This window comes from Schistocerca nitens, chromosome 3 (assembly GCF_023898315.1).
Source record: "Schistocerca nitens isolate TAMUIC-IGC-003100 chromosome 3, iqSchNite1.1, whole genome shotgun sequence".
NCBI classification, from domain to species: Eukaryota; Metazoa; Arthropoda; class Insecta; order Orthoptera; family Acrididae; genus Schistocerca; species Schistocerca nitens.
In genome coordinates, this window is record NC_064616.1 from 603,141,078 (window position 1) to 603,164,295 (window position 23,218).

Below are 23,218 nucleotides of genomic sequence, written 5' to 3' on the forward strand. Positions count from 1 at the left end.
CTGCAAGACAGCTTCCTCAAATTGCAGCGTCGTTACCGTGCGACGGCATCCCTGTCCAAATAATCTGCTAAATGACCAGGTCTCACGCAGACGTTGGTACACAGCATCAAAGGTCGTATGATGCGGGATACGGCGATTAGGATATTGTTGTTGATAAATCCGCTGTGCAGCTCGTCCATTGTGGTGCGCTATGTAGTACGCACCAACCATATCAGTGTACTCACTCCAGGTGTATCGTTCCATTATTACACAGAGACAATGCACTACTACACTGGTGGACAGCAGTTGCCTACAACTGAAGATCGTAATACGGCCTCTATCAACTGAAGATCGTAATACGGCCTCCAACGGTTTAAATAATCCTCGTAGGAAAAAAATGACATTAGGGAAAAATATTTGTTTTGATGTTCCCTACAACCTTCCAGACTTTGTCGGTTTAAATACTTTTCACCCTGTATACCCACGTTTCCACCAGGTATCTTGGTATATCATTAAATGTACAAGCATAGGAAATGATGATGAACTGACGTTTTCCTGCGAATACTAAACGGCTGTTTCTTGCAGTTATTGATCAAACAAACGAAACATCGGTACCCAAACGGCAATAAAAATGTCATTGAAACGTCATTGTGAAATTTTTGCCTATCAATTAAGCTTTGCACCTAATATGCAAATGTACCTCGACCTCTCCGTACCCTCATACGTTGTGTTTAAACCAAAAGAAATGTGGAAACACTAGTGCTATCTTAACAGAATCTGACAGTGTTGCAAATACAAATAACGCTATACTCTGATTGAAGTAATGATAGATAATTCCCCTCGAAACAATAAAATAATAAAGGGTACAACCACTGGTCGTTTATAACTTTCACCAAGCGGAGATTTGGTTTGCTGTGTTTTAATCACTTAGTTAAAACTCCGCATTTGCACTCAGATGATGAATAACTGGAGGACGTACAACATCGCAACTTCTATTTTGGGAAGTATGACTCTGTAAGCACTGATAGTGCTAACATATACCGTTTCAAACAAATGTTTAGCATTCTGCCAAATAAACAGGCATTTATGACACTTGTGGATCTGGTCATGGTCTGTTCCATTTCATTGCTAGTTCATTGATTTGAGATAATGTAGTATTTAGATTCATTAATCTTCACACATCGACTGCACACTAAAAAGAGTATTCAGATAAATGGTCTTGATGGATGGTAAAACACACGTATCTTCATAGCTGAAAATAAGTATTATTCGATTGTCGATATCCGAACTACGGTACTTACCTTGCAAGAATACTTGTCCCTTGTCTGTATCAGTTACTGAAGCTGAAAGATTGTTAAGTTCATTGGGAAGAATAAAGAGTGTTCTATGATCCATACTGACGCAAAATAGATTATTTTACTAAGTGGTGATTGCTACGGACTCTACTTTAATGAATGGTGTAATTCACAAATTTGCCAACAAAAATGCAGAGGTTCGTTATTATTTTTTCTATTATATCAAATAGTTATAATTTTTAATGTTTCCATTATAATATAAAACACTGAAATATACATTTTTAAAATGCTTTAACATACAAATTAACCATCATATTCTTTAAAATATTTGTTAGAAAACACCATTACATGTTTAAAATAGTTTTTAATAAACCATATATGCGGCTACATATACCACTACGGAAAGACTACTGACCCACATCATTATAGGTAGGTATCATTTTCTACAAAAGTTTATGTATTACCCACAAAGTTGTTTTGAAGGAACACATATCTTGGATATGGGAGCTCTTCTGGTGTCAGCTACAGCAAACCTGTAAAACAGAGCAGTAACATCTCTTGAGTTTTGTTTTTCTCGGTTGGGAGCAACATACAGAAATTTAAATATTCAGGAATCTATAAGGAATACACAGTTTGTAGAAGCTGCAAGACATGAATGACTAATAACACTTGGTGTTTTATTTAGTTGCAGTGCATTTACAGACTGCTCTATTTAGCTTATCGTATTGTTTTAAAAATGAAGTAAATAGTTTTTACCACCATTAAATAACTATAACAGCTCACAAGTTTTCTGCATTGAGAAATAATGCAAAACTGTGATAAATTTCACACCATTTATACCACAAATTCCAGTTCCATGTAGAACTGCTAAATGCGTATCATACTAATTACAGTAGGATGACACATATGCTAGTTACACTATTGAAAAACGCCTATATTTTTGTGATGTTCAATGTTATGTTGTATAAGAAGTTCCTTTTAGACTTTGAAACAATCATGAAACCGCTGTCTCTAATTTAAATAATGGTAGCGTCTATTACATCACAGTTAAATGCTGAGCACCATCATCTATCAATCTGAATTTCATTTTAATGTTATCATAAAGCGATACTTTTGTGTTAATTCAATTAATGAACAAGCATAGAACTTATTTTTTATGGCATACGCTAATACTTTTCAAATATGACTATAAAATTTTTCCAGAGCACGTCCTATTTTAATTTACAGATCACTACGTTTACAGTCTGTTGCAGTAATTTGATTAGAAGTCTGAATGCCCTAAACTGAAGTTTTTTGTGATTGACATTGATAACTTCTAATTAACAGTTTGGTACCTTTATGTTGCTTAGTACTCATGTTGCATACGTGTTAAATCCAACTTTTGTTTTTTTTCTAGCGCAGGTAATTACCTAAACGTACTGTCCCTGTTTGTAGCGCTCACTTCACACCATGTGATTTCTGTGCATCACTTCTTTTTGCTTCTGCAAGCACCCAGTACGTTTCAGAATCTGACTGAAGAAAGCTGTTGATCGCAGTGACAGCATGACTTCGTAAAATAAAGGCAACTTCTGCGTATTTTTAGTAGTTTTGAACTAGAATGCGTGTATAATATGTCTTAATATGGTAATATACCCTACGCTGTAGAATAAATGATTGTTTACTTCCTCTCAACAATACTGCGATACATTTTTTACGATGTAACCGTGAGTCTACATTCGGTAACGACGTACGCTTTCACATTCATAGCCGGCCGCGGTGGTCTCGCGGTTCTAGGCGCACAGTCTGGAACCGTGCGACTGCTACGGTCGCAGGTTCGAATCCTGCCTCGGGCATGGATGTTTGTGATGTCCTTAGGTTAGTTAGGTTTAAGTAGTTCTAAGTTCTAGGGGACTAATGACCACAGCAGTTGAGTCCCATAGTGCTCAGAGCCATTTGAACCATTTTTCACATTCATAAGAGTGAATACAGGAGGAAAAAGACAGTGACGAAGAAGAAAAGGAAAGTAGTGACAAACTTGATACATTTCCAATTATTAACGCCCCAGAACACTAAAGCCTGAGCCATCACCAACAGCAAAAATGTTCCATGCCACGCATCTAACTGAGCTGATGAATAAAACCCATAAACGCTGTTTACGATGTGGGTTGCTTTGGTGAAAGGGTTTCGCATTTGTGCAGTGCGCTAATTGTGAAATATACCTTTTTCGTCCGCAGCTCGTGGTCGTGCGGTAGCGTTCTCGCTTCCCGCGCCCGGGTTCCCGGGTTCGATTCCCGGCGGGGCCAGGGATTTTCTCTGCCTCGTGATGACTGGGTGTTGTGTGATGTCCTTAGGTTAGTTAGGTTTAAGTAGTTCTAAGTTCTAGGGGACTGATGACCATAGATGTTAAGTCCCATAGTGCTCAGAGTCATTTGAACCATACCTTTGTGTCGCAGAAAAAAGTAACTAATTTCTGCAAATCAATAAAAAACAGCAGAATGGGTTACATGCGTATGGACTTCAAAAAGTTAAGTTACGCTTGTCGTCCCACGCTGAGATCACTGCGCAACAAGAGTGGCGCATTATCGGAAGATAGTACCTGCTATTACGGGTGTCCTGCAGACAGTCTGCTGCGGTACGGATGACAAGTGCTTGACAGTGTGAAAGAACTGGTGCGGCATCTGGAAATGTAGTCTGTTATGGAAGAACTCGGGGAAAGCACGATTCTTGAGGGCAAAACGTGCAACTTGCACATACACTTATCAGCTAGAATATTACGACAATCTACCTAATAGCCGGTATGTCCAGCTTTGGCTCGGATAACAGCGGCGGCGCGCCGTGGCATGGAAGCAGTGAGGCCTTCGTAGGTCGCTGTAAGGAGTTGGCACCATATCTGCACACACAAGTCACCTAATTCCCGTAAATTCCGGGGAGGGGGCGTTGAGCTCTGACGCCACGTTCAATCACATCCCAGATGTGTTCAATCGAGTACAGATCTGGCGAGTTGGGAGGCCAGCACATCAATCGGAACTCGCCACTGCGTTCCTCGAACCAATCCATCACGCTCCTGGCCTTGTGATATGACACATTGTCTTGAGAAATGCCACTGCCGTCGGGATACATTATCGTCACGAAGGAGCGTATGTGGTCTGCAACCAGTGTACGATACTCCTTGGCTGTCGTGGTGACTAGCACGAGCTCCACTGGACCTGTGGATACCCACACGAATGTTCCACAGAGAACCGTGGAGCCGCCGCTAGCTTGACTCCGTTCCGCAATACAGGTTTCAAGGAGCTGTACCCCTGGAAGATGACGGATTCACGCCTTCCCATCGACATGCTGAAGTTGCCGATGTCGTGGTGTTAACATTGGCGCATGCATGGTCGACGGCCGCGGACGCTCGTCGTCAGGAGTGTTTCGTGAAATGTGTGATCAGAGACACGTGTACTCTGTCCAGCATTAAAGTCTGATGTTAGTTCTGCCACACTTCGCCACCTGTCCTGTTTCCTCAGTCTGCCCAGCCTACGACGTCCGACATCTGTAATGAGGGGTGGCCGCCCAGCCCCACGACGTCCGGACGTGGTTTCACCTTGGTTTCTCCACGAGTTGAAGACCACAGCACTCCTCGAACACCCGACAAGTCCTGCAGTTTCCTAAATGCTCGTGCCGAGCCTCCGGGAAATCACAATATGCTCTCGGTCAGACTCAGATACATCGCGCGCCTTTCACATTTACACACGGACATCACGCTCATTAATACTACATACGCCGTGCGTGTGTCTGACTACCAGTCTTTCCTCGCCATGTGACGTTCCTATCGCCTGGATGGATTTATATCGATAGCAGGTCGGTGGTCATAATTTTCTGACTGATCAGTGCAGATTCACAGTGAAATTCTGGAGGTATATGGACCACATGCAATGTCGCGTCCAGCGGTAGTGAAATGGTGTCAACAATTTGACCAGTGCCGCACAGACGTGGGTGATGTTGATGAGAAATTCTATGTCCTGCACATGCGGTTTCCATCTTTTCGGCAAGCTGGATGAACGTCTCGGGTAGAAAGAGACTGTCCAGTGATGAGGATGCTCACACACCAGTTCTCAAATGGATCCGTGACTACGCAGTGGATTTCTATCGTCGAAGAATTGAACTATTGGTACAACATTCCGTCTGTTGTGTGCAGACACTTGGTGACCATGTTGAAAACTATAGTCGTGAATCTGTGTCACTTTGTAACATAGTGCAACATTCGATAAAAATTACCTGTCCCGCTAGAATAACGTGCAATCTGCTTTTTGAACTATCCTCGCATATAAAATTTTCTGATTGTTACAGTCTTTTTATAGATGAGACTGCCTATTACTGTAAGGTACACACAACACAGTAAAATCAAACCGACTGTTTATTTAGACAGACCTTTCAAACCTAAATGGAGAGGTTTCTATCCGTCTAGGTCTAGGGATACTTGAAATATAGTCCAGTATTTGTAGAATAAAAATCGAGTATACATTAAGAAAGAGTGTTAAGTACCATATAACGCGCAAGAAAATCTTTTACAGCGGTTTTAGTGCTTTAATGACAATGAACGCCAAACACAAAACTCTAAATAACATGCCGGACTTCCAGCTGCATCAAGTGGTTATACATCCATGAGATTTCGGCCAACTGCTTCTCAGCCATTGTTAAGTGGTAACTGACTGCTTTGTGGTTGCAGGCCTCGTCTTTACATGGCCATGGTACCGGCTGTGACGTCAGCGCTGCCCAGGCCATCGTCATATTAAAGAATTTTTATTTATTTATTTCGTCTCAGCTGTGCTCGCCTTCGCGATGACCCAGTTCCACATTGTACTCTCCTGGAAACCGGCGTGATGGTGTTATTAGATAGCCTGATCTCCGTAGCTGCAATATTAACCCGTACCAGAAACCCTAGCCTTCGTGACGATAGAGGTCTCACGATATGCAATGTCCATTTTCCAATATGTGTTCGGCTGTCGCCGTTTTCTCTGCGTAGCACAGGCGCAGACACCTCTCACGTTCAGTTCGGCGTTGTTCTATGGTGCTTTTGGTCTGCCCTGTCCGCACTCGTAAGGAATTTTATAAATGCCGAGAGCTGCAGCTACGTCATCTTTCCCAATCCACATGAGTTGGTGTATTTTATCTGGAGGCCTGAAAAGCAACATGCGTGTCTGTTTCTTCAGCAGATGCCTAATCCACCGCCACAGAATACAGTATGGGAAAAATGGAAGCCTTTTACCCTCCTCCAAGGCGTTGTTCTGCTCCGGAAAACTCCTGAAATTCCCAAGCCGATTTGTTTTCACAGCTATATGGACGATGCTTTGGTCGTCTGGCCGTATGGACGTGAAAAACTTGGGGGAGTTCATTGAACACCTCAGCAGCATGCACGAACTCATGAAGATCACGATGGAGGTTTAAAAAGACGGTACCGTGCCCTTCCTTGATTTTTTCGTCCACCGAAAACCCTACGGGCGCATCAGCCACAATGTATACAGAAAATCAAATCATACGGTCCAGAATCTGCACGGTTTCAGCCACCACCACGCTACTCAGAAGCGCACTGTTCAATGAGCCATGGTTCATCGAGAGGGATCCGATCTGTCTCCGAAATTTTGCCACAAGACCTGAACCAACTGCAAAAGGTTTTCAGTGAAAATAACTACAACAACAAACGCATATCACCCGCAGTTTTAGGAGGTAACCTCAAGATATACAAAATATATGAGACAAGCCAAATACCCTCAGACTACAAGAAAAATTCAGTAATTCCGGTTCCAAAGAAGGCAGGCGCTGACAGCTGTGGATATCAGTGTAATAAGTCATGGTTGGCCGGCCGAAGTGGCCGTGCGGTTAAAGGCGCTGCAGTCTGGAACCGCAAGACCGCTACGGTCGCAGGTTCGAATCCTGCCTCGGGCATGGATGTTTGTGATGTCCTTAGGTTAGTTAGGTTTAACTAGTTCTAAGTTCTAGGGGACTAATGACCTCAGCAGTTGAGTCCCATAGTGCTCAGAGCCATTTGAACCATTTTTTTTAAAGTCATGGTTGCAAAATGCTGAAACCAGTTACTTAAAGAAGAGTAGGAAAACTGGTAGAAGTCATCCTCGGCGAACAACAGTTTGGGTTCCAGAGAAACGTAGGAACATTAAAGGCAGTGCTGACCGCATCCACTTATCTTAGGCGATAGGTTAAAGAAAGGCAAACCTACGTTTATAGCATTAGCAGATTTAGAATAAACTTTCGACAATGTTGACTGAAATGTACTCTTTGAAATTCTGTAGATAGCAAGGACAAAATGCAGGAATGAAAAAGTTATTTAGAACTTCTACAGAAAACATGCTGCAGTTGTAAGAGTTGAAAATAGTTAAATAGGCAACCATGATAGGAGATACTACACACCGGAAGCAGCTACTAGGGTAGCAGAGTACGTGTGGCGTGCACACGGGGGTTTTTTAGGTTAGAGGGACCCCCCCTTGGGCGAAACGATAAAATACCTGACGGCTTACCAGAGAGAACATCAGCATCGTTGATAAAGAACGTCCGTCCTCAGAGACCAAAAACAGGAAAAGTTAACGTAATATTGGTAAACTGCAGGAGTATCCAGGGCAAGGTTCCTGAATCAGTATCGCTTATTGAAGGAAATAGTGCGCATATAGTATTAGGAACGGAAAGTTGGTTAAAACCGGAAGTGAACAGTAACGAAATCCTAGACACAGAATGGAATATATACCGCAAGGATAGGATAAACGCCAATGGTGGAGGAGTATTTATAGCAGTAAAGAATTCAATAATATCCAGTGAAGTTATTAGCGAATGCGAATGTGAAATAATCTGGGTTAAGTTAAGTATCAAAGGTGGGTCAGATATGATAGTCGGATGCTTCTATAGACCACCTGCATCAGCAACCGTAGTAGTTGAGCGCCTCAGAGAGAACCTGCAGAACGTCGTGAAGAAGTTTCGTGATCATACTATTGTAATAGGGGGAGACTTCAATCTACCAGGTATAGAATGGGATAGTCACACAATCAGAACTGGAGCCAGGGACAGAGACTCTTGTGACATTATCCTGACTGCCTTGTCCGAGAATTACTTCGAGCAGATAGTTAGAGAACGAACTCGTGAAGCTAACGTTTTAGACCTCATAGCAACAAATAGACCGGAACTTTTCGACTCCGTGAATGTAGAAGAGGGTATCAGTGATCATAAGTCAGTGGTTGCATCAATGACTACAAGTGTAATAAGAAATGCCAAGAAAGGAAGGAAAATATATTTGCTTAACAAGAGTGATAGGGCACAAATCGCAGAATATCTGAGTGACCACCATCAAACGTTCATTTCTGAGGAAGAGGATGTGGAACAAAAATGGAAAAAATTCAGAAACATCGTCCAGTACGCCTTAGATAAGTTCGTACCGACTAAGGTCCAAAGCGAGGGGAAAGATCCACCGTGGTATAACAATCATGTACGAAAGGTACTACGGAAACAAAGAAAGCTTCATCATAGGTTTAAGAGTAGTCGAATCATAGCTGATAAGGAAAAGCTGAACGAAGCGAAAAAGAGCGTAAAGAGAGCAATGAGAGAAGCATTCAACGAATTCGAACATAAAACATTGGCAAACAATCTAAACAAGAACCCTAAAAAGTTTTGGTCATATGTAAAATCGGTAAGCGGATCTAAATCCCCTATTCAGTCACTCGTTGACCACGATGGCACCGAAACAGAGGACGACCGAAGAAAGGCAGAAATACTGAATTCAGTGTTCCGAAACTGTTTCACTGCGGAAAATCGTAACACGGTCCCTGACTTCAGCCGTCGCACGGACGCCAAAATGGAAAATATTGAAATAAACGATATCGGAATTGAAAAACAACTGCTATCACTTAGTAGCGGAAAAGCATCCGGACCAGACGAGATACCCGTAAGATTCTACAGTGATTATGCTAAAGAACTTGCCCCCTTTCTATCAGCAATTTATCGTAGATCTCTGGAAGAACGTAAAGTACCTAGCGACTGGAAGAAAGCGCAGGTCGTTCCCATTTTCAAGAAGGGTCATAAATCAGATGCGAATAATTATAGGCCTATTTCGCTTACGTCAATCTGTTGTAGAATAATGGAACATGTTTTATGTTCTCGTATTATGACGTTCTTAGATAATACAAATCTCCTTCATCATAACCAACATGGATTCCGCAAACAGAGATCATGAGAAACTCAGCTCGCCCTATTTGTCCAAGAAATTCACAGTGCCGTAGACACTGGCGAGCAGATTGATGCCGTATTCCTGGACTTCAGGAAGGCGTTTGATACGGTTCCGCACTTACGTTTAGTGAAAAAAATACGAGCTTACGGAATATCGGACCAGGTTTGTGATTGGATTCAGGATTTCCTAGAAGAAAGAACACAACATGTCATTCTTAACGGTTCAAAATCTGCAGATGTAGAGGTAATTTCGGGAGTACCGCAAGGAAGCGTGATAGGACCTTTATTGTTTACAATATACATAAATGACTTAGTTGACAACATCGGTAGCTCCGTGAGGCTATTTGCAGATGACACGGTTGTCTACAAGAAAGTAGCAACATCAGAAGACTCGTACGTATTCCAGGAAGACCTGCAGAGGATTAATGAATGGTGCGACAGCTGGCAGCTTTCCCTAAACGTAGATAAATGTAATATAATGCGCATACATAGGGGCAGAAATCCATTCCAGTACGATTATGCCATAGGTGGTAAATCATTGGAAGCGGTAACGACCGTAAAATACTTAGGAGTTACTATCCGGAGCGATCTGAAGTGGAATGATCACATAAAACAAATAGTGGGAAAAGCAGGCGCCAGGTTGAGATTCTAGGAAGAATTCTAAGAAAATGTGACTCATCGACGAAAGAAGTAGCTTACAAAACGCTTGTTCGTCCGATTCTTGAGTATTGCTCATCAGTATGGGACCCTTACCAGGTTGGATTAATAGAAGAGATAGACATGATCCAGCGAAAAGCAGCGCGATTCGTCATGGGGACATTTAGTCAGCGCGAGAGCGTTACGGAGATGCTGAACAAGCTCCAGTGGCGGACACTTCAAGAAAGGCGTTACGCAATACGGAGAGGTTTATTATCGAAATTACGAGAGAGCACATTCCGGGAAGAGATGGGCAACATATTACTACCGCCCACATATATCTCGCGTAATGATCACAACGAAAAGATCCGAGAAATTAGAGCAAATACGGAGACTTACAAGCAGTCGTTCTTCCCACGCACAATTCGTGAATGGAACAGGGAAGGGGGGATCAGATAATGGTACAATAAGTACCCTCCGCCACACACCGTAAGGTGGCTCGCGGAGTATAGATGTAGATGTAGATGTAGACAACGTTGTAGCTTCTTCCCAACGTTATTAAAGCTGTAAATCGAGTAAGTAGTAAAGGAAACCAAACAGAAATTTGGAAAATGGATTAAGTTCAAGGAGAAGAAACAAAAGGTTTGAAGTTTGCTGATGACATTGTTTTCTCTCAGACATAGAAAAGAACTACGAAGAGCAGCTGCACAGAATGGGTCGTTTCTTGAAGACGGATTATAAGATGAACATCAACAAGAGTAAAACAAGGATAATGAACAGTAGACGCACTAAATCAGATGATGCTGAGGGCATTAGATTAGGAGATGAGACACTAAAATTAGTAGATGAGTTCAGCTGTTTACGCAAAATAACTGGTAATGGCAGAAGCAGACAGGATATGAAATGCAGACTGACAACAGAAAGAAAGCATTTCCGATAAATAGGAGTTTGTCTACATTTAATATAATTTTTTTTTCCCTAGAGGTATTTGTCTGGAGTGTAGCCTTGTACTGAAGTGAAACTTGGACGATGAGCAGTTCAGGCAAGAGGCGAATAAAAACTTTTGAATTGTACAGCAAAAGAATGTTGAAGATTTGATGAGTAGTTCGAATAGTTGATGGTGAGGTACTTAATCGAATAGGAAAAAAAAAAGAAATGTACGCCACAACTTGAGTAAAAGCAGGGCTCGATTGATAGGACACACCCTGAGGCATCTAGGCGTTGTCAGTTCGGTAATGAAGGGAAGTATAGTGGGTTTAGATAGTAAAGAGGTTCAACCGGGTGTAGGTTCCAGTGATTAAGCATTGACGAGGAGGTTTGCACAGTGTAGACTAGCGTGAAGTGCCACATCAGACCAAGGACGTGGCCGAAGGAGGTTTCCAGGAGATCCGGACTCCTCCCCTCCTCCCCCCCCCCTCCCCCCTGCTCCCTCCCACTCCAGTCACCTACATGAAATTACACACTACTGTACAGTTGCGCTGTTTGACCATTAAAACACGCAACCTTAACAAGAAAATGCACTGGCGAAACAAGAAACCAAATAAATTAAGTCAATAAAAACGTCCCACACACTGCCCCGTAATACACATAAAAATAAAGAATAACAAATTTTCCCCCCAATCTTAAGAGGAAGGAAATGCCTAACGATAAACCCTTCATTCGATAGCTGTCCTCAGCATGAAGAAGTGGAAGTAACACACTACTCATTTTCCATGTAGTGAAATTGAAACATATTTTGATTTTCAACCATACGACGAAAAAGAGATATGCACTACTGGTAGTAAACGTCGCCATCGATAGATTTGGACTATCGATATATCAATGGCACTGTCGGCCGTGGCCCATCCTTTCTTTAATCAAGCAACTGCTGTACATTGTTGGCCTTCCTTAAGCTGATTTGTTATTTTGTGAATCGGTTCAGTTCTTAGTTGCAGTTGAATTTAATGTAAGTATTGCCGTTTGTTGTTTTCGTGCTGTGTGTTGTTATGATAGTTTCTAATTCAAAAATGGTTCAAATGGCTCTGAGCTCTGTGGGACTTAACTTCTGAGGTCATCAGTCCCCTAGAACTTAGAACTACTTAAACCTAATTAACCCAAGGACATCAACACACATCCATGCCCGAGGCAGGATTCGAACCTGCGACCGTAGCGGTCGCGCGGTTCCAGACTGTAGCCCCTGGAACCGCTCGGCCACCTCGGCCGGCTAGTTTCTAATTATGTGTAAGTTTATGTATGGTAAGTTAAAAATATGTACGAACTACTATAATAGCCTAATTGCCTATGTACAGCAGTTTACGGTTAGCAATGGAGTCGTTGTTTGGAGAGTGGTAGAACTTTATGGTTGGAATATTTCACTGCTTCACAAGGCAGCGGAGCGGTAAACATCATTACAAATACCATTAAATTAAATTCACTGCATAAAAATACATCTGGATTTGCCTGTGTCGCCCAAAATCTCCTTGATTAACAGAAATATCGCCCAAACGGTGACTGTTACATTTGAGAAGCATCATTTCAAATTGTATTATGTTCGTATACCATAATTTAACAGGAAGCTAAAAAACATTCTTTTCCCAGCCAAATGTAATACTTCAAAATACTCGACTGCAGGACGTAAGTATTCAGATTATGTTCCAGAATCAGTCATGATCGAAATCACTTCCCACTGGATGAAGGGATCATTTTAGTTTTTAAATTGCACTTAATACGTTTTGAATTTTGAATCAATTCACTAAACAAAATACCTTTTGATTGAATCATGTTTTCACACAATATGATTTCAAATGCTCATTTCAATTTTTATTGATTTTATTGTTGTACACATCATATCACATAAGAAAATAAGGTTATTAACATGTTGTTGACGGCAGATCGATGTGTTACAATATTGCATTCAGTCCTTCTTCCACGTGCTAACAGTCACACTCATCACTTACATGAGTCGGCCTACCAGTTTCAGCTGATTTTGCATCGATGTTTAGTGTCGAAACATGAAATTGCAAACTATAAACCTCTTTCTAGTTGTCTCCAAATCTTGTTTCCAACAGTTTGTCGACATCCAGTTCTTAGAGTCAGGTAATTCGGTTGAAACTCGACTGCGCCTTTCTGCTAAATACTTTCCAGTTCTTCGTCATACAACTGAGTCTACAATTTTGTTACACTTTGTTCCGTACTATGTGAACTTTACTTTTTGCCTTCGCCAGGTAGAATACCGGGATGCTTCCACACTTGAATTTGTCTTGTTTGTGATTACAAGGCGGCTCAAAATTACTTAACGTGTATCTGAGATGAAGAACCTAAAACGAAATACCACTCTTCACGCGCTAACTACAGATAGTAAAGCTCAATCAAAGTATAAAAAAAAATGCCTTTATGCAATATTTCTGTCACGAATATCACATCAGTGCTCCGACATTACAAATGTCACTCAGAACGATCATTCGTAAAATACATCAGGCGTTATTACTTACTAAGCTTCTCTTTTACGCTGTCTTTTAGTTTTTGCAGCTCTAATTCTGATTCTACTTCATTTATATCACTCTTCCACGGGTAAATATCCCACCAAGATTATCGAAAGTGCACAGTCATGAAATCAACACCACACAGTGAGCTGTAAGACGAAAATAGCAGAAACAGCAAGCAAAAGAGCGGGCTAGTAACGCATGCTGGGAAACTTGCCCTGAACATAATAGGTTCTGAGCAGTCGGTTGCGATGTACATACTACGATTTGATCCGATTCATGTTTTTCACCACCAAATTACTATTGGAAAAAATATGACATAAACGATGTGAATCAACGGCCTTAAACAGCATATCACAGTTGAGGTGAAAACGCATCGAACTGTATTCTGAACTCGGCTGCATTTAATACGTTTTAAAACGATGCTCCCCATTTCTTTAAAATAATTGCTCAAGATTCTATTATTTGTGGCCCAAGTGGCAGAAAAGCCCCCTATCTGGTCACTCAGGTGCTACTCAATCATAAAAACCAGTCTGGATACGGAACGATGGGGAGAGGATTGTGGAGAGCGGAAGGGATATGTAATGACAACAGATTCCACTGTTCGTTCGTTCTTTCGTTTCTAAAAGGAGTTTTCAGCTGCTGCTACAATTCGTCCGAGGGACTGCGCCCTGCCTACCCCTCCCTCCCACTCCTTTGGCCAAAATCCTTCTACGCTCTTGTAATAGTATAATAACTGAAACTAGTAATTCCGTGCACAATTAAATCTTAAAATATGTTTGCATTCATGGACTATCAAATAACCAAACATGCAAAATTATAGGAAAATCTTGCAATATAAGAATTCCATCTTTGATGCATTATTTTGAAACAATGTGCACCGACCAGTTTTCTCCTAATTCTTCACCGATTGTGGTATCTCTGCGCATTGAAGCATTGAGTTAGCAGGCGCTGAATTTGGAGGTGGGGCGTTTCGAATCCATCCGCTGGCAATCTTGAAAATGGTTTTCTGCGGTTTCCCATTTTGAGTTACGCAAAGGACACGGTTGGTACCGTACTATAGGCCACAGATAATCCCTTCCGAATTCCTTTCTTTCCTGAAAGATTTCAGGTCCCTTAAAGATGCTTATATGAAAAGAGCTGCATCGAAGGCGAGCCAAACATCTCTTCCAAGGATGTACTGATGTATCATGTCTTCATTTTTTTCTGCAATAACGCTTCTCTACTGTGAAATGTCTTATTTGTAACATACTTGGAACAGCGAGTTTAACCATGACGACTCTAAAATATTTGCAATTAAGAGTTATGCAAACGACTAGGTATGTTGTACATCGTAGAGGGCTTTATCAACATCAAGGTTGTATAGCTTTATTACCATGGATAATACAATGTGATTTATGAGGTCACATACATTATAAGTCTAGCTGAAATCAAAGTGTGATCATTGTTAAGACCACGAAACTGTAGCGCATAGTATTTGTGTACTCCGTTTTGTTTAATACGTTAATTTGTTTGCTGTAGTTTCAGGTTGACTGTTGATAAATAATTTTTAAAAATAGTTTCTAATAACATAAGGAAATTGAAGATCAAATGAAAGATACTTTAATAAAATTTGAGACTGACTTGAGAAACCTGTGATGCTTTGATGTGCTGATGGAATTCTGACTTGGTTTCAGATAAGTCATAAATTTAAATACAAGATTGTTGTAGGACACAGATGACGATTGTCAAATGAGATTTTAGCCTGGTTAACCTCCTGAGCTATTCAGCCCAACTTTAAGATTTCTTTGCTGTGTGATAGTGAACATTATATTAGAAGACTGAATCTCTTTTTGAGCAAAGAGACAATACATTAAATAAGAATGCTAATTTGTTTGGCAGTAGAATGAAGTTATCATATTGCCAAATAAATAAATATTTAATTGAGCATTAGGGTATGTGTGTGTTATACTTTTTTAAGAAAACCTTTTCTTGCTTAGTTTTGTAGATCAAATACTATCTGTATGGAGGCGTCCCGAAAGTAAGCTATGTACATAAAATTAAAAAATAAATAAATCTGTTTTCAGAAAAATATAGGTCCTCTTCAAAAAATTGGACTTCCCCTTTGGCAAAATTCTGGCTACGTCCTTGATCAAATGAGACTTCGGACTGAAGACCGCAATAACAACATCGTCAACAAGTACACGTCTGAGAAGGAGACTAAAATGCTTGCGTTTTTGCCATTTGTGGTCCGAGCACCATCCGGTAACATGGGTATGTAAGGAGAAGGGCAAGAATTGTTGGATGTCTTCCTGAGGGATATCGTACCAAATTCTGTCCAACTGATGAGTTGGATCAAAATCCTGAACTGGTTGGATGGCTCTGTCCATAATGCTCCAAACATTCCGGCGACGTTGCTGGCCAAAGTAGATTTTGGGAAGCACGAAGACAAGGAGTAGCAACTCTCGCAGTGTGCTGGCTGCCATTATCTTGCTGCGATGTAGCCAGGATGGATTGCCGTGAAGGGAATCAAAACGGGACGTAGAATATCGTCGACGTACCGCTATACTGTAAACGTGCCGCTGATGTCAAGCAACGGGGTTCTACTATGAATTGAAATGGAACCCTAGACCATCACTCTTAGTTGTCTGGACGTATGGGAGATGACACTCAGCTTAGTATCCCATCAATGTCTGGGAAGTCTCCAGACACGTCTTCGCTAATCATGGGGACTTAGTTCGAAGCGAGATCCATGACTGAAGACAATTCTACTCCAGTAAATGAGATTCCAGTCCTAAGACGTGTCTGGACAGGCGCCGGACAGCAGTCGGGAACCAACTTGACTGTCGCCCATTATACAGCCTGACAACTGTGACTGATGGTCTGGAACCACATTTCATTTCATATATTATACATACAGCTGCAAATAGAGCATAAAAGTACATTGATATGTTTTTTGTAAGATATATATAAACTGTTGTATAATGATTAGGTATTTATGAAATTTGCCAGTCGTTTGTTGCTGATAATTAGCGTTACATTATTTCCAAAATTGCTAGGAATGAGGCGAAAATCCGCATCTGGCCTTCAGATTTAGATGTTTTGCGGCTTAATTAAGTCGCTTAGACATTTTTAAAAGGCCACAGATGACATCCAAGCCTAACATTCTGCCAACCGAGTTTGTGCTCACTAATTAAATTATCGTCAATGCGATGCTAAAACAAAATCTTCTTTAAGTATTTCTGAATTGCTAATAAAATTCTAATAATATTTTATGCAGTCTCACATTTTGTTAGTATACATAAGTACATACTAAGAAGAGTTCAGTTTGTTTCAAAGAAACAGACAGTACATAAGAAAGCGTTTTTGAAAACTGATAACAATATAGAACCAGATAAGCAACCAAAGTGTTATAAGATAAATGTAACATATTTGGTACTGTCTATAGCCATTATCCAAATAAAGAATTGTAAAACTCATATATGTATTCAAATTTAATCTGTTATTCTAACGAATTCGCAGAGTATTCAAAATCACACACCAAATGTGCAGTCACACTGTACAGAACAATAAATTAATGCGATGTGTACCTGACTGAGTAAAATAAATGGATGACCAATAAACTAAACTAAACATTTAATGGCTGTAGCTTCATCAACCAAGGTGAAATAATTATTAAGACACAACAGAAGTATTTGCCAGGAGTGCAAATTGTATCAAGCGAATTTTGAGAGAGCTCTCTGTTTTTCTCTCCAGTCTTGTCTGTTTACGTTAATTTCTATTGGTCTCAGCATTCATGGGATATTTACTTCTGTAAATTGCATTTACAATCAGCTGTCAATAATCTGCTAGATTCTATTTGTGACTGAAAAGTTCTACATAAGAATAACACGTGCCCTAGAACAGCTACTACTTTGAAAGCCGCTGTAATTCTGATTGATTAATGTTTATGTCAGGACACAGAATTGTTACAAAATAACAGTTCTATACAATGTGTATGAATAGTGGCCTGTTTGCAGTGAGCATAGTTACTTACAACCGCACAACTGGGTAATGAAATAGTGACATCCATGGGCTTCAGCTGAGGCTCTGTGAGTATTTATACTAAAATTTAAAACTTTTATCAGAGGTTTTCATCAAGCTAAATATATTTCACAAGATTGTACTGACTTTGTGTATTCAACTAGTTCTTTAAACAAGTGACATTGTATTTTCTCTACAAAAACTGTTATTTTTTACCAACATTATTATCACTAGTGTGAAATGCTACAACCCAGAGTTTTAAAAACTCCAGAAGAAATACGATCCTGAAAAAACATAAGAAAGAGAAGTGCCACCACAAAGAGAACAAATGTAAATGTTTAGTAGGAAACAGAATTAGCAAGTGTGGAAGCAGTGCAACGTTTGTGAGAACTGTGCCAAACCAAGATAAATAAATGGACTCAGGTTTGATATGTAGCAACTGAGCATTGTTCCCTATGGAACAACAGCTTCCAACTAGAGACCAATAAAGAGTACCATTTAAACCATTTCAGACCCTCTAGTTACAATTGTGTACCTTAACGTCTACTGTGTTTTAGCTGAAACAAAAGTATTTTTTTCTTAGTGGAAACCCGAGGTACGCATTTGTGAATGTTCAACCTCTTCATCATGCACAAGTGCTGCCAACTGTTGGGCATCACTATGAAAATATGGGCAAGTCAGTATAGCACCGTGCAGCAGCTCGTGACCACCAGAATACATGGATGTGGTTCGTTCTTTATATTTCACTGTTTAATTGAATATTATTGTTATTATTTTTCATGGTAATTATTGCATTATAATTTTACTATTTAATACAATAGAGAATATTTCGTAATTAGTTATTTCAGCCCATAAAATGAAGCCAAGTGTACAAAGAATGTTTTAAAACTGGGTACATATTTTTGTATAAATCTTCCATCTAAAACAATTATCACCTTAGAGCATTGCCACATAATGAAAACTTTTCATTCCTCCAGAAAAAATTCCAGTCTGAAAGGACTAATAATGTGAACTAAACTGGCTTTCTGATCTTTATTTTTCTTTGTCCATCCAATCATCTGTTTGGCATGCAACATTATTCTTTCAGCTTTTCATTGATCACGCCTTGTTTCCATGTCTTCAGTAACTTTTGAAAAAATTCAGTGTCAGATAATTAAACCTGATAGGAGAAAAATCCATGATTTTAGCAAAGTGTTCTATTATTTAAATGTATTTAATTATGTACCTGAAGCCTACTATGTTTTATTTTCGATACTTTTAGTATCTTTAGAGAATTTCCATGTACAGCAAATATAGTTACTCACTAAACACTGTTCTGAATCATTTTATTATAGTAAAGTTGTGAGTGAAAGAGAAGAAAGTCATTATGCAAGTAGTTTGAACTAACAAATAAAAGTTGCAAGATTTAGCAGTTGATTAATGACTCTGAAGGTATTAAAGAACAAATAGTAAATAATGTTAAGAAGCGAAGAGTATAGTGTTTTGCTGTCTTTGTGTAACTTAGTGCTGTTTGCATCTCAAGTGAAATCAACTTCTGATAATTTATGTAGTCAAAACTAAACATCAAAAATAAATACTCAATGGGTAGATGCTTGTCCAGATGCAAGAAAATCAGACAAAATTCCAATAATACTTATTTTTAATTTCCAGATCAGTTGTTATGGTTGTCATTCCATTTAAATTAAAATCTCATCAACTTTCTGCTGCATGTCATGTAGACTTTCATGGCTAGTATTTATATCCTTCGTGAAATATGTTTTAGGTGCATCAGGAAAGTCTCAGGCTATCAAGTCCAGATTTCAAACTTAACAAACCAAACAGTAATAGCATCTGGAACTGTCTCCCAAACAAGAAGATAAAACGTGCATTAGACTGTATCTTAATGCCCATAAAACCAGTGTCACCAAGGCTACAGTACACTTTATTTGTGTAATGTTAACGCCAACAAGAACAGTTAACAAGCTAAAATAGTCCTCGATTTGTGCATATCTTGATTATTTGTGAGATGTACGAGTCCTCTGCGTGTTTTTATCTTGATCAGTTTTACGTGGTATTAATTCAGATTGGTATGTCTGTGTCTGCACCTCAACTTTCATATGCAGTTTAAATAATATTTTGATTTCTGCTTACAAAACTAGAATTACTTCAGTCATACTCACATTCTGGTATCTACTCATTATGACTCATGTGATATCTAACAGTATCTGCATATGACTTGGTCTGTGGTTGCTGCTGCTCATAAAGTAATATTTATAAAAATTAATTTCTGTTCCTAAATCCATGCTAATTTAAAGTTCTTCCACCTTCTTGATAAACTAGTTTGACTTCTGCTTCTATTTGAGGTATTTACCCTTTAGATATTAATGGACAACTTCTTTTAATAGCGTGAAAATAATGTCTGCCACACATTCACATCACTGCTCCTACATTGCTTGTAGATCTTCCATTGCAATGAGCCGCGTGGAGTAGCCGCGCGGTCTATGGACAACTTCTTTTAATAGCGTGAAAATAATGTCTGCCATACATTCACACCACTGCTCCTACATTGTTTGTAGATCTTCCATTGCAATGAGCCGCGTGGAGTAGCCGCACGGTCTATGGACAACTTCTTTTAATAGCGTGAAAATAATGTCTGCCATACATTCACACCACTGCTCCTACATTGCTTGTAGATCTTCCATTGCAATGAGCCGCGTGGAGTAGCCGCGCGGTCTAAGGCATCTTGCCACAGTCCAGACGGCTCCCCCGTCGGAGTTTCGAGTCCTCCCTCGGACCTGGGTGTGTGTGTTGTGCTTAGCGTAAGTTAGATTAAGTTAGGTTAAGCAGTGTGTAGGCTTAGGAGCCGATGACCTCAGCACTATGGTCCCCTAAGAATTCACATACATTTGAACATTGCCATGAATCTCTGTGTGCCAGTGGAATTAGTTGAATTGCAGTTTTTTAAAATTTCCGACACGATTAAAGTACCTTACCATACACTTTAATGCTACACTTACATATTTCCTTGTATCTATGTGTACATATTGCGTAACGGGTATAAGTGCAAATATTTTTATATGTGGTACATTAATATGTACGCATATCAGTGTGTTGGTTGCTTTTTTTTGTGTGTCGAACAGTGCTCCCATAAACACGTCACAGACTTTATGACCCGGTGTTTTTCGCACAGCTGTAACTGCACCACAAAATGGACTATGCCTGTCAGTACAAGCTAACGGTTTAAACCCATTCTACAACACCTGAGCTGCTACCCGCGGGAAAATAAGCATTAAGAGTTTGCTCTTTCCACATCTATCTGGAGATACTAACCAACCTAAAAACATTTGACTTGTAATAACTATAATTATTACTCTGCAAATAATGTAAATATTGGTGTAATATCATTCAGCTATACTGTACTCAGTCATCAATAGAAGTATCTGCACCTACGTCTTGTGACCACTAAACTTGTTTACCAATTCGTTTATAGGAGAGATACAGTTTGAACCCAAATCTTCTACAGAAATATACTGTTGAATTTTCATTTATTAATTTACAATAACCTCACAGAATATATTAAATTATGATTTATGTGAAGTGCACTATGTTAATGTGTCTTCATCAAAGACAAATTTCCTAGAAACATGTATCTTTATTGCTTAAATTTACTTTTATACTTACTTGTAAAGTTAGATGTGACTGAACCACATAGCATCCCAGTTGGCGGTGAGCTGAGGTGTTGGTACCCTCTGCCCACCAAAGCCAGCAGAAGTCCTGTAAAAAGACACCCTATATTTTTTAATTTTTTTTTCTGAGGCCCACTTTACACACTGTAATAATATTCATATTTGTATTATGATGCCAGAAGACAAAACACCAGAAATATATAATAACTAATTAGACACTGAAGAAAACTCCTAACATTAAACGGAAGTCACTGGAGTGGGAAGACAAATATTGGTTCATGAGGCATTCATAACAAATTTCATATTACCCAGTCAGTGATAACTTGTTTGATGGTGTACAGTTGATTTCAGGCTTGCAACAAACATCAAAATCAGTTACAGACAAAAATTATAATTTACTCCTAGTAAAGAAATTCGTACAAATAGTTCAAAGACAAACCACTGTTTCTGCATAGCTGCGAAGAATACCATAAAATGAGGTGAATGGAAATGATGGGGTGAATAACAGCAAACTTCGAAGGAAATTCTAAAAGTTAAATTTTCAACATACTGCTGTGATTTTGCTCTTGAACTGTTTGTCCTTATGCTCTCCACTATATTTAATAAATGATTATTAAATACATTTGCTATCTGTGACTCATCTTTTGTAGGCCTTCCATTCAGTCCAATAGTGCTTTTGTGTTGTTCTGTGGCTGGTTGTCCTGTCTCTCGCTTTACTACATTGCATATTGCCGTAAGTCTGTTGCCGGAAGTACTGATTACTTACATTATATGTATGTTCTTTGATTTTCAATAACCTTTCTTAGTTATTTTGAGTATTTTTTGTATTGTGCAACTACTGAAGGATCCCTACCTATTCTTGCCAAAAGGTACTTCTACCTTTTCCTTTCACAAGATACTTTAATCCGCCTAGTGATCCATGGTTTTTTACCTAGCTGTTTAGTGTTCTTTCTGACTAGCTTATGCGGCAAGCTATTTTAAAATAATGATATGAATTTATCATAGAATAGGTTAAATTGTATGATAGCATAAGATTCATTATAAATTACATTCCATGTCCTCTCCTGGAAACTATTCTTAAAGACATTTGTCCTGGAGTCAGTAATTATTCTAACTGACGTCCACTGAGAAGTATTCATACCTTATGGCGCTATGTTATCCATAGTAACTGTGCATCATTATCAGAGAGACCATTTGTTACTGGGTAGACAGTTATTTTGTTACTATGAGTTTCATCAAAGAAAACATTATCAGTTAGGGTCTCACTGTCTTTATCCTCCTGTGTTGGAAAGTTAATTACTGAGACCAAACTGTAGGATCCAAATAAGGCTTCCATGTCATTCTCCTATCAGGATCCTTTAGCAAATCTACATTGAAATCACTACAGACTATTAATTGCTTGCTACTGTTTGAGAGATACCACAACAAAGATTCCAGATTCCCAGTGGGGATCTATATACAGTTAAAATTAAAAATCAGCTATTTTCAAGCATTAATTCACAAGCACATATCTATGTGAAAATCAATACAAATATTATTGATCTTGTATTCTGTCTTAATGTATAACTCCTCGTTTTCCTATGTTATTTCTGCGTGAGTGAGCTGCACTACTGTAATCGTTTATATGTGTGTGTACTCAGACAAGTCCAGAATGATGAAGAGCCAAGTGGCAGACCATCTCTCTGTGAAGAACCAGGATCGCAAGAGAAATGGAGGCCCTGGTGTTCCAGGACCGGCGTATCACAGTTACGGCAATGCCGCAAAAAGTGGAAATCAGTGACGGAAGAGTTTTCAGCGTTTTCCTCGACATTTTGAACATGACATAGATCACCCACCGCTGGCTACTGTGACTGCTGACACCTATTCAGGATGGCCTGCCTATATGACTTCTTTAGCCGCCTAATCACTACGGACGAGTGCTGAGTGTGCTATCATGATTTCGAAACGAAGGAGCAAAGCAAGCAGTGGGAACATGCGAATTCGCCACTGTCGA

The 23,218-nt window shown here is 39.6% G+C and overlaps 1 protein-coding gene across 1 annotated transcript in view; it reads right to left on the minus strand.

Moving 5' to 3' along the window:
* Positions 1–1,618: 1,618 nt before the first annotated feature.
* LOC126249354 (uncharacterized) overlaps positions 1,619–23,218 on the minus strand; it is a 107,880-nt gene continuing 86,280 nt past the window's right edge. The window contains exons 5-6 of the mRNA XM_049951007.1: positions 21,221–21,313; positions 1,619–1,807 (exon numbers count right to left, since the gene is read on the minus strand). Coding sequence (XP_049806964.1) covers positions 21,229–21,313 — 85 coding nt within the window. The 3' untranslated portion in view covers positions 1,619–1,807; positions 21,221–21,228. The remainder of the gene's footprint in view (positions 1,808–21,220; positions 21,314–23,218) is intronic.